General features: G+C 47.8%; 1 protein-coding gene across 1 annotated transcript in view; it reads left to right on the top strand.

Moving 5' to 3' along the window:
• Positions 1-13896, top strand: part of usp11 (ubiquitin specific peptidase 11) — a 34653-nt gene that overhangs the window by 13410 nt on the left and 7347 nt on the right. Inside the window, exons 8-15 of the mRNA XM_085780841.1 lie at positions 1117-1290; positions 4707-4865; positions 5008-5232; positions 6304-6387; positions 7014-7108; positions 7196-7399; positions 9475-9581; positions 12074-12604. Of these exons, the coding sequence (XP_085636967.1) occupies positions 1117-1290; positions 4707-4865; positions 5008-5232; positions 6304-6387; positions 7014-7108; positions 7196-7399; positions 9475-9581; positions 12074-12604 (1579 nt within the window). The remainder of the gene's footprint in view (positions 1-1116; positions 1291-4706; positions 4866-5007; positions 5233-6303; positions 6388-7013; positions 7109-7195; positions 7400-9474; positions 9582-12073; positions 12605-13896) is intronic.

Here is a 13896-nt window from a genome sequence, read left to right on the forward strand (position 1 = left end):
CCGTGTCACCTACGGCCAGTCCATCGCTGCCCGTGACCAACGCGGCAACAACAGCGGAGAAGTTTCTAATCAGGCCCGCCGACACCTGTGTTAACACCATGTTTGACAAGTGGAAATCCCGTTTTCGGTTTATTCAGCGCCCGTCGGTGCAGCTGCGCTTGTCACTGTGTGTGATTTATGCGCTTAATAGGTGGCGTGTGATATAATAATCGATTTGCCTGGCATCGATTGATTCAGTTTCAGTACTGTGGTGGTGGACAGCTCCCGTTAAGAGCTTCTTAAGAAGCTTCTTTGGCGTGATCTTAAGAAGGCAGTTAAGAACGCATCTGGGAAACACCCCTATCTTAGCGCTCCTTCTTAGCCGAACCCTTCTTAAGAGCCTTCTTAAGTCCTTAAGAAAGATCGAATCTGGGAAACGCGGCCAAGGAAAGTTTTCTCCTGGGCTCAGAGCAGAGCAGAGTGACTGACAGACCCGTGTTTCAGACCAAACACTCTATAGAAGTGATTGCTGTCGGAAGATATAACTATTTAAGACTTAGATTAACACAAATATTCACCTTACTTCTGCTTTAAGCATCAGTGTAAATACACCAGACTTAGCAGAACTGCTACATTTCAGTCGTAGTCCCATGGCAGGTTCCTAGACAACATAGATACAGAAGACTTGCGACGACAAATCATACAATAGACAATTACAAAACAGAACACAGACAGACAATAGCAAGGCAAAGCAGACGCAGACAGACAAAATAAAAACAGACAATTTTAACCCACAGTTACAGAACAATAGACCCAAAGCCAGATTTAACACTGCTGATGTTTGTAACAAAACAACTTGTATATTAGCAAACAAAGAACTTGTATGTAAAGTCAGATGTTCAGCAGCAGTGAGCTCCCTTATAGTCAGAATGGTACCATCTTTTTTTTCATAATCACAGTGTGATGGTTGGACAGTGAGGTTGGCAGTCAAATCAAACTTCTCTGGATCGAATCAACAAATCGTCGACTGTTCGGGGTCACCCCTTGTTCATTTCTAACTTCATCAGGTATCAACTCTGCAGTGTTTCCCTCTGTCCATCCTGACCCCACCTCCTCTCTCTCTCTCTCTCTCTCCAGTGTCTGAGTAACACCCCTCCCCTGACAGAGTACTTCCTGCAGAGCTCCTACCTGGAGGAGCTCAACTTCACCAACCCTCTGGGGATGAAGGGAGAGATCGCCGAGGCCTACGCCGACATCATCAAACAGATGTGGTCGGGGAGGCTTTACTCGGTGGTGCCGCGCGTCTTCAAGGTACCAGAGTGTCGGAGCTCTCCTCTCAGGTTCCTCTGTGGTGTGATACCACAGCCAATCAAAGAGCTTGAATTGCAGGTTAAGGTTAAGGTGTCATCAGCCCTTTTTTCTTCTGGCTGCTCTTACTCTGCAGACATTGAGACAGGTGCTTCTTAATTCACCAGAGCTGTGTTCGAAATCATCCACTCACTCACTCACTCCCTATCCACTACATCGTGTATATGAGGTAGTGGACTACATCATGTACACGATGTAGGGAACGACGGGAGGAGAATTCGGACACTAGACGGCAATTTTCTGGACGCGGTTGCGTCAGCAGATGCACCAGGTGTTGCTGTGACGGAAGCAGACGCGCCGAGAATCATGTAAACAAGCCATGGATGTATGAAACAAACCGGACACATAAAAAATAAAATAAGAAAAACCAGACACTTGCGGGAACATTTTAGGATGTGATTCTGTGTGGTTGTGTTACTCGGACAATAAACTGTTGAAATATCGGAAGTTTGGTTTGGTAAACTACTGTTGTGTGTCCCAACCGTGAGCCGTTAGCGGCTCTGTGGCTATTAGCTTAGCTCGTCAGATCGTATTTACTACATATTCTACTACAGTTTCTTAATTAGATTGATTTAATGCTGCCTGTTAATGTTCGGATGCTGCTGCCAAACTCCTGCTCCTCGGGCGAGGCAAATGGAGCGAAGGCAAATACGTCTGAGGAGTTTTTTTGGTAAATTGCCTAAATAAATCGTAGCTAACATGCTAATTAACTTCCTCTTCTTCTCTGGCAAAACACGACCGCATTGCATTGTGGGATACGGGAGTAGAAAGTAGTGTACATCGCTTGTTCACTCAATTTCGCGGTGCATTGTGGGTGTTTTGTCATCCACTACATAGTGGATGAAATTAATCGCGGAAAATTCGAACAACACTACAAAATGGCGAACACACTATATAGTGCACTACATCCGTGATAGGGGGAGATTTCGAACACAGCCCAGGTTTTAATTATCAAGCTCATGTGATTAATTCTTCTATAAAACCTGAACTAGTTGGAACCACAGTCCTTATAAAATAAGGCTTGTGTTACATCATGCCAAACCTAAGATGAGCAACACCTTGAATGAATGAGGCATTTTAAAAAATGAAACTTCATATTTTTGAGTTGTGTTTTTTAACAGTTTGCATCATCAGTGGGAAGACACAGGCAGAATAGAGAATCTGGAACTGGAAATCAAATCAATCCACTCCACCTCTGTGTTTGAGTGTGGAGAAAAAATATGACTTGTAATGGATGAAGCATCAAAATAGAAAAAGTCCTCTCTTCCTAAAGCCCATATTGTCCTTCAGCTGTTGATCCATGAGAAGATATATTTGTGGTTTTAAAGACCAAAAACCATCTCAGTGTAGTTTAACATCTCCTTTCTCTGAGGCTCTAGTAACTGTAATGCCAGTAATGTCAAAACACGACATTAGTTCAGGCCCAATTCTAACATTTTATCGTGGCCGACAAATGTCCAGTGTCGGGCCTGATTAAACGTTGGCAATGACAAATGGACGACATGTAGTTTAACATAACTGACTTTCAGCGATTTGCGCTAGGACGCCATATGACGCCCCGTGGGAAAGTTTAGCATGTTGGAATTTTTTGCATTTCTCTGCCTAGTTTGAATCTACTGCCACCTGAACAAACCACAAGTTCTCTCTGAAGGACAGACAGTCATACTGTCCTCTACAGCACTACGCTAGCTATGATTGACAGTTTTTGTTACACCTCCGTGATGAACTCGTGCAGGGTTGTGGAAGATGATTGGCCGGGGTCATACCTGTTGCCAGACTCCCAAACAAGACGCGGCAAGAATTTATGCCACTGTGATGGTTTAATCTGACATGGAAACCACCATGCAGCCAGATCCTGGCATAACTCAGAACAGTGGCTACTTCAGTGTGACATCATAAAGTTACAGGAAGTCCTGACGGCTCATCTTTAGGCTCAGTCCACAGGGAAATGCACGTAGCCTGTTTTTAGAAGCTATGAAGAAGAAAATACTTTGATAGTGTAAATATAGACCCTAGAGCTGCTTTATAATGACAGAACACAGGGACATCTACCTGCATACTACATGGACCTTTAATGAGTCTCAGTTACTAAAATCTGGGATGAAGACTGTCAACAAAAACCACTGGTTTTGTGGATCATATAAATCAGGGGTGGGGAACCTTTTTCATATCAAGGGCCATTTAAATTTTTCTAAAGTCCTCCGAGGACCATAACTAGGGATGTAAAAAAAAAATTTTTTAAAGACGAAAAAAGTCTATAACTGCTGTGTTATAAGGGGAGCGTACCTATGTTCCCCAGGTCCTATGTTCCCCGGTTTTCCCAAAAAAGGTCCTATGTTCCCCGGTCGCAATACATACTGGGGAACATAGGACCTTTTCTCAAAATAAGGGTCCTATGTTCCCCGCTGTTGCTGGTTGATGGGCTCTCTATCTTCCTGGACTCTCTCTACTTATCTAGCCTGTCTAGCCTCTACCTGGTCTTTTTACTAAACTTAACCAACTCCTTTCTTCATTGCCTAAACCCAACCAATGGGACAATTACACTTCTCACTCAAAGTCACAAAAAAGGTGGGAAAAGCGGGGAAAATAGAACCCTTTTTCTAAAAAAGGGTTCTATGTTCCCCGGTCTGGACACAGAGGGGAACATAGAACCCTTTTGGGGAAAAGTGGGGAACATAGGACCCGGGGAACATAGGGATGATCCCGTTATAAGCCTCATGATTGCTGCATTTCTAGACTCACCGAATGTGATGGCTGGAACTGTTTTTCACGAACTCTCCTTCAGCTTTGTGGCTTGCATGCGTAATATTCTCTCTGTCAGTCTGCGGTCGTGAGAAAGCTACTTGTTGAGCACCCAAACTCCGACGAAGAGCGTTAATTTTATCCAAACGCATTTGTCCTCTCAACTCGTCGAGTTGTTTCGAGCTGCCAGCGCCTCGCCACAAACTAGGCACACTGGCTTGCCTTTCACTTCAACAAAGAAAAAGTAATTTGTCCATTTTTCCTGGAATACGCGGCATTTTGTATCCACCTCCCTTTTCTTGACAGTCGCCATCATACTTGTCATGTGTCAATCACTCCGGCCCAATGCAATGACACGTACATCACATGCTGTATTCACTGACCCTGACGTTGGCTCGGACGTAGGACATAGCCGTCTGTTTCTTTCAGAAAACTAATGGCTGGCGATATTTTTTTTAAAATGTATTCTTATATGCATAAGATATAAAATATAAAAATTGTATTGCATTGCGGGCCGGTTGAAATGGTCTCGCGGGCCGTATACGGCCCGGAGGCCGGACGTTGCCCACCCCTGATATAAATGATGTGTTTTTGTGTGTGTGTGTGTGTCACTGCAGACCAAGGTGGGTCACTTTGCATCCCAGTTCCTTGGTTACCAGCAGCACGACAGTCAGGAGCTGCTGTCCTTCCTGCTGGACGGGCTGCATGAAGACCTGAACCGCGTCAAAAACAAAGAGTACATCGAGCTGCGGGACGCCGACGGACGACCTGACCAGGTGAGCGACGGCCAACAGCTCAGTCCACCCTGTGTTCAGTCTTCAGCCTCTGTCAGACTCACAACAACCTCTCTAAAGTGTCATCGTACCAAATGACCTGTCCTTGGATCTGTCCTTCACCTTTCTCCTTCCTGTCCCGCAGGAAGTGGCAGAGGAGGCGTGGCGGAACCACCGCAGGCGGAACGACTCCGTGATCGTCGACACGTTTCACGGCCTCTTCAAGTCCACGCTGGTCTGTCCCGAGTGCCACAAGGTGTCTGTGACCTTCGACCCCTTCTGCTACCTGAGCGTCCCGCTTCCCGTCAGCAAGGAGCGCGTCATGGAGGTCTTCTTCGTCTCTCTGGACCCGTACGCCAAACCTGTTCAGGTAACTGTTTGGATTGGTTCAGTTTCTGCTGTCAAACTGAAGGATTTTTGATTTTGGGAAGAACAAACTATCACGAATACAAACAATAAGAGACGATGATGAACACAAGTTCTCCATGTCCAAAAAGGAGTGGGTAGAACTGATAAAATCCCACCCCTCCACCCTGCAGCATTAATTTAGCATCTATCCCACATAAAACGAATAAGAGTAAATATAATACATGAGAAATATAAACATCTAATTGACAAAATTAGTCGCCAACAAATTCAATAGTCAATTAATTGGTTACATCATCACCCGAGTTTTTCACACTGTGGAGCTGAACTGAACGTAGCTCCTTCCAATCTCAGCTGGGAGTTACGCAACAGCAACCAGGAAGTATGTGTGTGCATGGGGGGCCGTTCAGATGTAGCGTCTTTTGCACGCACAAACCCATTACTTTCAATGTAGACACGCATCATGCTCGCTCACAACCCAACACGACGCCGTAGCACAGAACTGCTCCTCCCACCGGTGTTGTGTCAGATCCCGGTCCCTCCTCGGACTGTGTCTCTCCTACTGTTTCACACGGAGCTCGAATAGAATAGAATAGTACTTTATTAATCATTTGCAGGAAATGATTGTGTCAGAGCAGCTCCAATAGAATAGAATAAAAATACAGATACGATAATTGGGAGAATAAAATAACTTATGCTAGCAATAATATTAAGGATATCAAAATCTGTATAAAATTACAAGGAGACATAAAAACATATTTACAGTAATTAAGTTAGTGCAAATTGTGCAAATTAATTTAATGTATAGGTGCATGTGTGCATCTCTTTAATAATAATTATTGTGGTATTTATGTTTGCGGAGCAGTCTGGTGAAGAGTTTAAACAGTGTCCAGTCCTACCCTACAACCCTCTCCTGTTTGTACAGATTCTGTTTGTATTTTTCCCTCTTAAACAAAAACTCCTGAACAGTTATTGTCTATTTTGTGGTAGAAGGTTATTGTCTGAAACTGTTCACTCAGCAACATGGATACAAGATTCATTAACGGTGTGTCCTGTGTGTGTGTTTGTGTTGCAGCATCGCGTCGTGGTTCCGAAAGCAGGGAAAGTGTCCGACCTCTGCTCTGCTCTGTCGGAGATGACCAACGTCCCCCTCACACAGGTCAGTGTGTGTTACTGAACACATTTGCAGCAGACTTCAGACACTGATGCTGTGACAGGATCATAGAGGGAGGGGTCAGTTTGGGTGACTGTGGTTCAGGAGTAGAGCAGCAAGAAGTACAACATTTTTTTTTTCCCGTGTCTTGCCTCACTCCTGAGTCCATGACCAGCAGATAGACACCATCCTTTCCACTGTGCGTGCAGTAACAAGGGAGATAGAGCCGTATCGCCCGTAATTAGCTTAGCTCAAACACTGGAAGTGTATAGGTAGTGTTAGCCTGCCTCCTACCTGAGCCGAAATCAGCAGTCAGAAGCTGATTTCATTTTAGCTCTAAACTCTGTAAATATATCACTTTATCAACATTTTTAGGTGAGAAAGTAGCCGTTTAGATCAGCATTGCTTGAACCCTCCGTTTTGACCAAGGGGGCAGTTGTCGGTCTGAGAAGTGAAGCTATCTCCCTTGTTACTGCACGCACAGTCGAAAGGATGGTGTCTATCTGCTTGTCATGGACTTGGGAGTGAGGCTAGACACGGAAAAAAAATGTTGGCGTATCCCTTTAAGTGGGTGATAAGAGTAAAATCCTGTATGTGCGCTCCATAACGTCTGGTGTGTGTGTGTGTTTCAGATGGTCGTAGCGGATGTGTTCAACCACCGCTTCTACAGGATCTACAACGCTGATGAATCTCTGAGCTGCATCCTGGACCGAGACGACATCTTTGTGTAAGAACCACGTCTGTGTCTGTTTGAGCACCGATTCATCTCACAGGCTGGAGCTGACCTGCTATGTGTGTGTGTGTGTGTGTGTAGATATGAGCTGAGCGTGCAGGAGGAGCAGCAGGAGGAGCAGGTGCTGCTGGCTCTCTACCTGAGGGAGCGCTCCCACTGCAGGGACTACGGCTCGGGCAGCAGCTCGTACGGGACGTCCCTGTTCGGACACCCGCTGCTGCTCAGCGTGCCGCGCAGCAGCTGCAGCCAGGAGGCGCTCTACAAGCTGTTCCTGCAGAGGCTGGCGTGAGCACCACACACACGTCACCACTCTACTGCTGCCATAGTTTAAAGGGGGTTTTTTGTCTTTTTTTCCAGACAGCCAAAACAAAATTCCTCAGAAAGGCAACACACCCACTTACATGAGCAAGCTAAATACATAATTGCTGCCCTAGCATCAGTGTTCAGCACGTTATGTTTAAAAAGTAATGAGTTATAGTTACTTGTTACTTTCCCCAGAAAGTAACTCAGTTTGTAAATGAGTTACTACATTGTAAAAGTAACTAATTACCAGGAAAAAGTAACGGTAACACTTTATAATAAGTATTAAGCATTAGTTAAGCATTAAACACAGAATTCATCATTTATAACACATGAATACTCATTAGTATGTAGTTTATAAACACAGTTAAAAATGTTTTACTCATAAAGTGTTACCAAAGTAACTATTGTGTTACTTTTTTATAAAATGCTCAAATATGTCAAATTACTTGGCCTTGCCCTCCTAACCGTCTAACCATAACCTCCTGTTCATCTGGAACTAACCGACTCACTCAGTATTCCTCCGCCCAGGAAGGCTCCACGACGTGCTGTATCACTCCGCCTCTTTCACACACTGTTGATCTAAACAGCTGATAGGCGGAGTCATACAGTGTGTCATGGAGCCTGCCTGGGCGGAGGAATACTGAGTGAGTCGGTTAGTTCTAGATAGTGGCTTTTTTCCAACCAGTTGATAGACTGAAAAAGATAACACACTACACTTTAACAGGCAAGGCAAGGCAAGGCAATTTTATTTGTATAGCCCGTTTTTACAAACAGTTTGTCTCAAAGGGCTTTACATCCCATCACAACAACATCCTCTGTCCTTAGACCCTCACATCCACTGAGGAAAAACTCCATAGAAAACCCTTTTAACAGGGAACAGGTGTATTATTTTGTGACGGGACGTCTTGAGTCAAGTAACGACGCATTTTATTGTCAGTAACTTGTTGATAGTTTGTTACTGAAAAAAGTAGCACGTTAGTAACGTCATTTATTTATAGGATATAACTCCAAACATACAGATCATCATACAGAACCAACAACAGAACAAACAGCAAACAAACCAAAAATAATAATTAAATACATTAAAATGGGAACATTTTTATGAATAGATTAAGATCAATCTTCTCCCATCACTGCTGAACCAAAATACCTATAGAGTGCTGAAGCGGAAGCAGGAAGTAACGGCCCCATGGGTCCTTGATTCGAAAAAAGTCTCCATACAAATGAACGGGTGTCCAAGATTTATTTCGTGATCCGTTTGAATTGTGCCATGAGAAAAAAATCTGTCCTCTACCTGTTTAAAACATCACGTTTCATGAAGAGAAATCAGCCGTTTGTTGTAAAACGGCAACAGAAGAATGTATTTAGTGTGACGACGCTCTAGGACTACAGATCTGTGTCCCACAAAAAATACGTCACCAACTGACACGGGAAAGGGCGCCATGTGGTCGCCATGGTGACGTCACCTACGCCACCTGGAGTCTTTCTGGTTACGGATTCTTCTGAATTTTATTCTACAATAGTTTTACAACAAACGGCTGATTTCTCGGGATGAAACGTGATGTTTTAAACAGGTAGAGGACATATTGTTTTCTCATGGCACAATTCAGTCGGATCACAAAATAAATCTTGGACACCCGTTCATTTGTATGGAGACTTTTTTCGAATTGAGGTCCCATGGTGACCGTTACTTCCTGCTTCTGCTTCAGCACCACTAACCACTAAGCAGGTTCCTCTCATTAATGGGGTAATCTTTCAGGCAATAACTGATAGGACTTCATCATACCAGACTTCTTATGTAGGTGGAGTTTATCCATGTGAGCAGCATACAACATAATATTTAACAGTTTTTTAAGCAATTACAACTGAATATTACTGACTGTGTGTGTGTGTGTGTGTGTGTGTGTGTGTGTGTGTGTGTGTGTGTGTGTGTGTGTGTGTGTGTGTGTGTGTGTGTGTGTGTGTGTGTGTGTGTGTGTGTGTGTGTGTGTGTGTGTGTGTGTGTGTGTGTGTGTGTGTGTGTGTGTGTGTGTGTGTGTGTGTGTGTGTGTGTGCAGACGCTATGTGCGACCTCCCGACCCTTCTGAGGAGTTGGAGGAAGAAGAGGAAGATGATGATGAAGAAGAGGAGCTGTACAAGACTCAGACGAACGGCATCAGTGATGGTACTGTGACTTTATCTGCTGGATGATAAATATTATCACATCAATAATGGTGATGATTATTTATCTAACATTTACATCAAATGGCGGCTACAGCTGCGTCGTCCCACTCTCTTTTTTCGATCCTCTCTTCAGCTCCAAACTCACTTGTCTTGTGCCTCAATTAAAGGGATAGTTCAACATTTTGGCAAATTGGCCTATTGCCATAATCCCAATAGTCATAGCAGTAGGTTCGTTACCTTTAATTGTCGGTGTAAGCTGTTTTTAGGCGAGAGGGACAGGCATTTCCGTCAAAATAAAAGCACCAAGCTAATAAAATGCAGTGAAACTTGTTAATTTAAGGAATTTAATTTGGAGAAGAAAGTCCCCGAGCCATTAAGTTAACATTTTGCTTTTATTGTATAACAAGTTAATGTCTATTTTGCAAGTTTTATGTTGGTGAACACTTTTACTTTGGTGAATTTGGTGATTTCTGGATCCACTAGGAAAAAAATGGGAGTAACAGACAGCAGGCTCTTCTCCTCTCTGAAGAGCCTGGTGACGCGAGGCTAGCTGTCCCCTGTCTCCTGTCCTCTGTCCCCTGTCCCCTGTCCCCTGTCCCCTGTCCCCTGTCCCCTGTCCCCTGGCCCCTGTCTCCTGTCCCCTGTCCCCTGTCCTCTGTCCCCTGTCCCCTGTCCCCTGTCCCCTGTCCCCTGGCCCCTGTCCCCTGTCTCCTGTCCCCTGTCCCCTGTCCTCTGTCCCCTGTCCCCTGTCCCCTGTCCCCTGTCCTCTGGCCCCTGTCCCCTGTCCCCTGTCCCCTGTCCTCTGTCCCCTGTCCCCTGTCCCCTGTCCTCTGGCCCCTGTCCCCTGTCCTCTGTCCCCTGTCCTCTGTCCCCTGTCCTCTGGCCCCTGTCCCCTGTCTCCTGTCCTCTGTCCCCTGGCCCCTGTCTCCTGTCCCCTGTCCCCTGTCTCCTGTCCCCTGTCCCCTGTCCCCTGTCTCCTGTCCTCTGGCCCCTGTCTCCTGTCCTCTGTCCCCTGTCCTCTGTCCCCTGTCTCCTGTCCTCTGTCCCCTGTCCTCTGTCCCCTGTCCTCTGGCCCCTGTCCTCTGTCCCCTGTCCTCTGTCCCCTGTCCTCTGTCCCCTGTCTCCTGTCCTCTGTCCCCTGGCCCCTGTCCTCTGGCCCCTGTCCCCTGGCCCCTGTCTCCTGTCCCCTGTCTCCTGTCCCCTGTCCCCTGTCTCCTGTCCCCTGTCCCCTGTCTCCTGTCTCCTGTCTCCTGTCCCCTGTCCTCTGGCCCCTGTCCTCTGTCCCCTGTCCTCTGTCCCCTGTCCTCTGTCCCCTGTCTCCTGTCTCCTGTCCTCTGGCCCCTGTCCTCTGTCCCCTGTCCCCTGTCTCCTGTCCTCTGTCCCCTGTCTCCTGTCTCCTGTCCTCTGGCCCCTGTCCTCTGGCCCCTGTCCCCTGTCCCCTGTCCCCTGTCTCCTGTCCTCTGTCCCCTGGCCCCTGGCCCCTGTCCTCTGGCCCCTGTCCCCTGTCCCCTGTCCCCTGTCTCCTGTCCCCTGTCTCCTGTCCCCTGTCCCCTGTCCCCTGTCCCCTGTCTCCTGTCTCCTGTCCCCTGTCTCCTGTCTCCTGTCCTCTGTCCCCTGTCCCCTGTCCCCTGTCCCCTGTCCCCTGTCCCCTGTCTCCTGTCCCCTGTCCCCTGTCCCCTGTCCCCTGTCCCCTGTCCCCTGTCCCCTGTCCCCTGGCCCCTGGCCCCTGTCCTCTGGCCCCTGTCCCCTGTCCCCTGTCCCCTGTCCTCTGGCCCCTGGCCCCTGTCCTCTGGCCCCTGGCCCCTGGCCCCTGGCCCCTGTCCTCTGGCCCCTGGCCCCTGTCCCCTGTCCCCTGTCCCCTGTCCCCTGTCTCCTGTCCTCTGTCCCCTGGCCCCTGTCCTCTGGCCCCTGTCCCCTGTCCCCTGTCCCCTGTCTCCTGTCCCCTGTCCCCTGTCTCCTGTCCCCTGTCTCCTGTCCCCTGTCCCCTGTCTCCTGTCCCCTGTCTCCTGTCCCCTGTCCCCTGTCCCCTGTCTCCTGTCTCCTGTCCCCTGTCCCCTGTCTCCTGTCCCCTGTCCCCTGTCCCCTGTCCCCTGTCTCCTGTCCCCTGTCTCCTGTCTCCTGTCCTCTGTCCCCTGTCCCCTGTCCCCTGTCTCCTGTCCCCTGTCCCCTGTCTCCTGTCCTCTGTCCCCTGTCCCCTGTCTCCTGTCCCCTGTCCCCTGTCTCCTGTCCCCTGTCCCCTGTCCCCTGTCCCCTGTCTCCTGTCCTCTGTCCCCTGTCCCCTGTCCCCTGTCTCCTGTCCTCTGTCCCCTGTCCCCTGTCTCCTGTCCCCTGTCCCCTGTCTCCTGTCCCCTGTCCCCTGTCTCCTGTCTCCTGTCTCCTGTCCCCTGTCCCCTGTCCCCTGTCTCCTGTCTCCTGTCCTCTGTCCCCTGTCCTCAGCCCTCAGCCTCCCTCTCATTGGTTGTGTGTCTGTGTGTGTCTGTGTGTGTCCCTCAGATGAGCAGCAGGAGGCAGCAGAGAGAGCCGGACCCTCTCAGTCAGAACCCTCCTGCAGCGACGCTTCCGCAAACAGCCAATCGGACGACACCGCCGCCGCCACCGAGCCCCTCCCCGACCTCAACCACCAGCAGCCCTCGCCGGACCAGCGGGACGCCGAGGCCAACAACGGGTCCCCGGAGCAGACGGAGCCCCTCTGCAGCGGGGACACGTCCAGCGCCGAGAACAGCGCCCCCCCCGGAGACCCCGGCAGGACGGCCGACGGGGACGCCGACGGGGACACCGACTCGGAGACGCCGGCAGAGTCGCCGCCGCAGCCGCAGCCGGCGCCCCCCGAGACGGCAGGAGAAGAGAAGGAGGAAGACAAACAGGAGGAGGCGTGTTCTCACAGCCCGCCGGCCAATGAGCAGCCGGCTAAGAGGAGGGCCTTCAGGAAGAGGAGGAAGAGTCTGTTCACCATCCAGGCCGTCAACTCCAACGGGACGACTGAGAGGGAGATGGGAGAGGGAGGGAGCGCAGTGTCCTTCAGCTGTGAGTTACACACACACACACACACACACACACACACACACGTTTGTATAGCTATCTTTGTGAGGACACTCATTGACATAATGTATTCCCTCGCCCCTAACCATCCAAAACAAATGCCTAACCTTAACCATTACTCTTAAAGGGATAGTTCAACATTTTGGCAAATTGGCCCATTGCCATAATCCCTATAGTCATAGCAGTAGGTTTGTTACCTTTAATTGTCGTTGCAAGCTGTTTTTAGAACGGCGGAGCAGAGCCGTGAGCTGCTCAGAGCTACGCTACGGAGGCTAAAGGAATTTCTTGGTTTCCCTCATCAAACTCATCAAATACACAATCCAACAACTCAAAAACGCTGTCGTGGACAAGTTGTGACCTGCACATTCACCACGCTATGAGATAATAACACAACGTTACCACACAGAGTTGTTTTAGAGGGAAATTCATGCAAAACCACTGATGCACGTTGCGTTCAGGGACAGTTTTTCAGCAAGCAGTCTCTGTATTTACCTCGAAAACGGCTCCGTTTTGTAACGTTGTGTTATTATCTCATAGCGTGGTGAATGTGCAGCTCACAACTCACAACAAGTTTTGGGATTTTGTATTTGATGAGTTTGATGAGGGAAACCAGGAAATTCCTTTAGCCTCCATAGCGTAGCTCTGAGCAGCTCACCGCTCTGCTCCTCCATTCTAAATATAGCTTGCACCAACAATTAAAGGTAACAAACCTACTGCTATGACTGTAGGGATTATGGCAATGGGCCAATTTGCCAACATGTTGAACTATCCCTTTAACCTAACTTAAACCTAATTATAATAACCTAGTTATTATGGAGTCTGAGCCCTCAGTCTGAGAAAGTGAGGACCGGCCAAAATGTCCCCACTGATGGTTTAAAACTCAACCTAGTCCTCACATGTATAGCTGTACAAGTGTACACACACACACCCACACCCACACACACACACACACACAACACTCACAGATAATGTTGATGAATTACATTATTATTCTTGTTTTATTTAATTTTTTACCTGATTTCACTCTATTGTTATCATATCTCTGATTATCGCTGCTAATGTTGTTATAATTATTATTATTGTAAGTTGTTTTTTTTTTTCTTTTTTCCTTTTATTCTATGTGATTTCATGGGTGGACCCCAGGAAGATTAATGGGGATCAAAATAAAATAAACACACACACACACACTAGACAACACTGCCACTGAAACTTTAAAATAGATGAATAAGATTAAAGAGGCAAGAAGATGATGATAACAACTTTTTATTAGAGGGATT

Source organism: Trachurus japonicus, chromosome 7 (genome assembly GCF_045865225.1).
Source record: "Trachurus japonicus isolate A0001 chromosome 7, Traja_1.0".
NCBI lineage: Eukaryota > Metazoa > Chordata > Actinopteri > Carangiformes > Carangidae > Trachurus > Trachurus japonicus.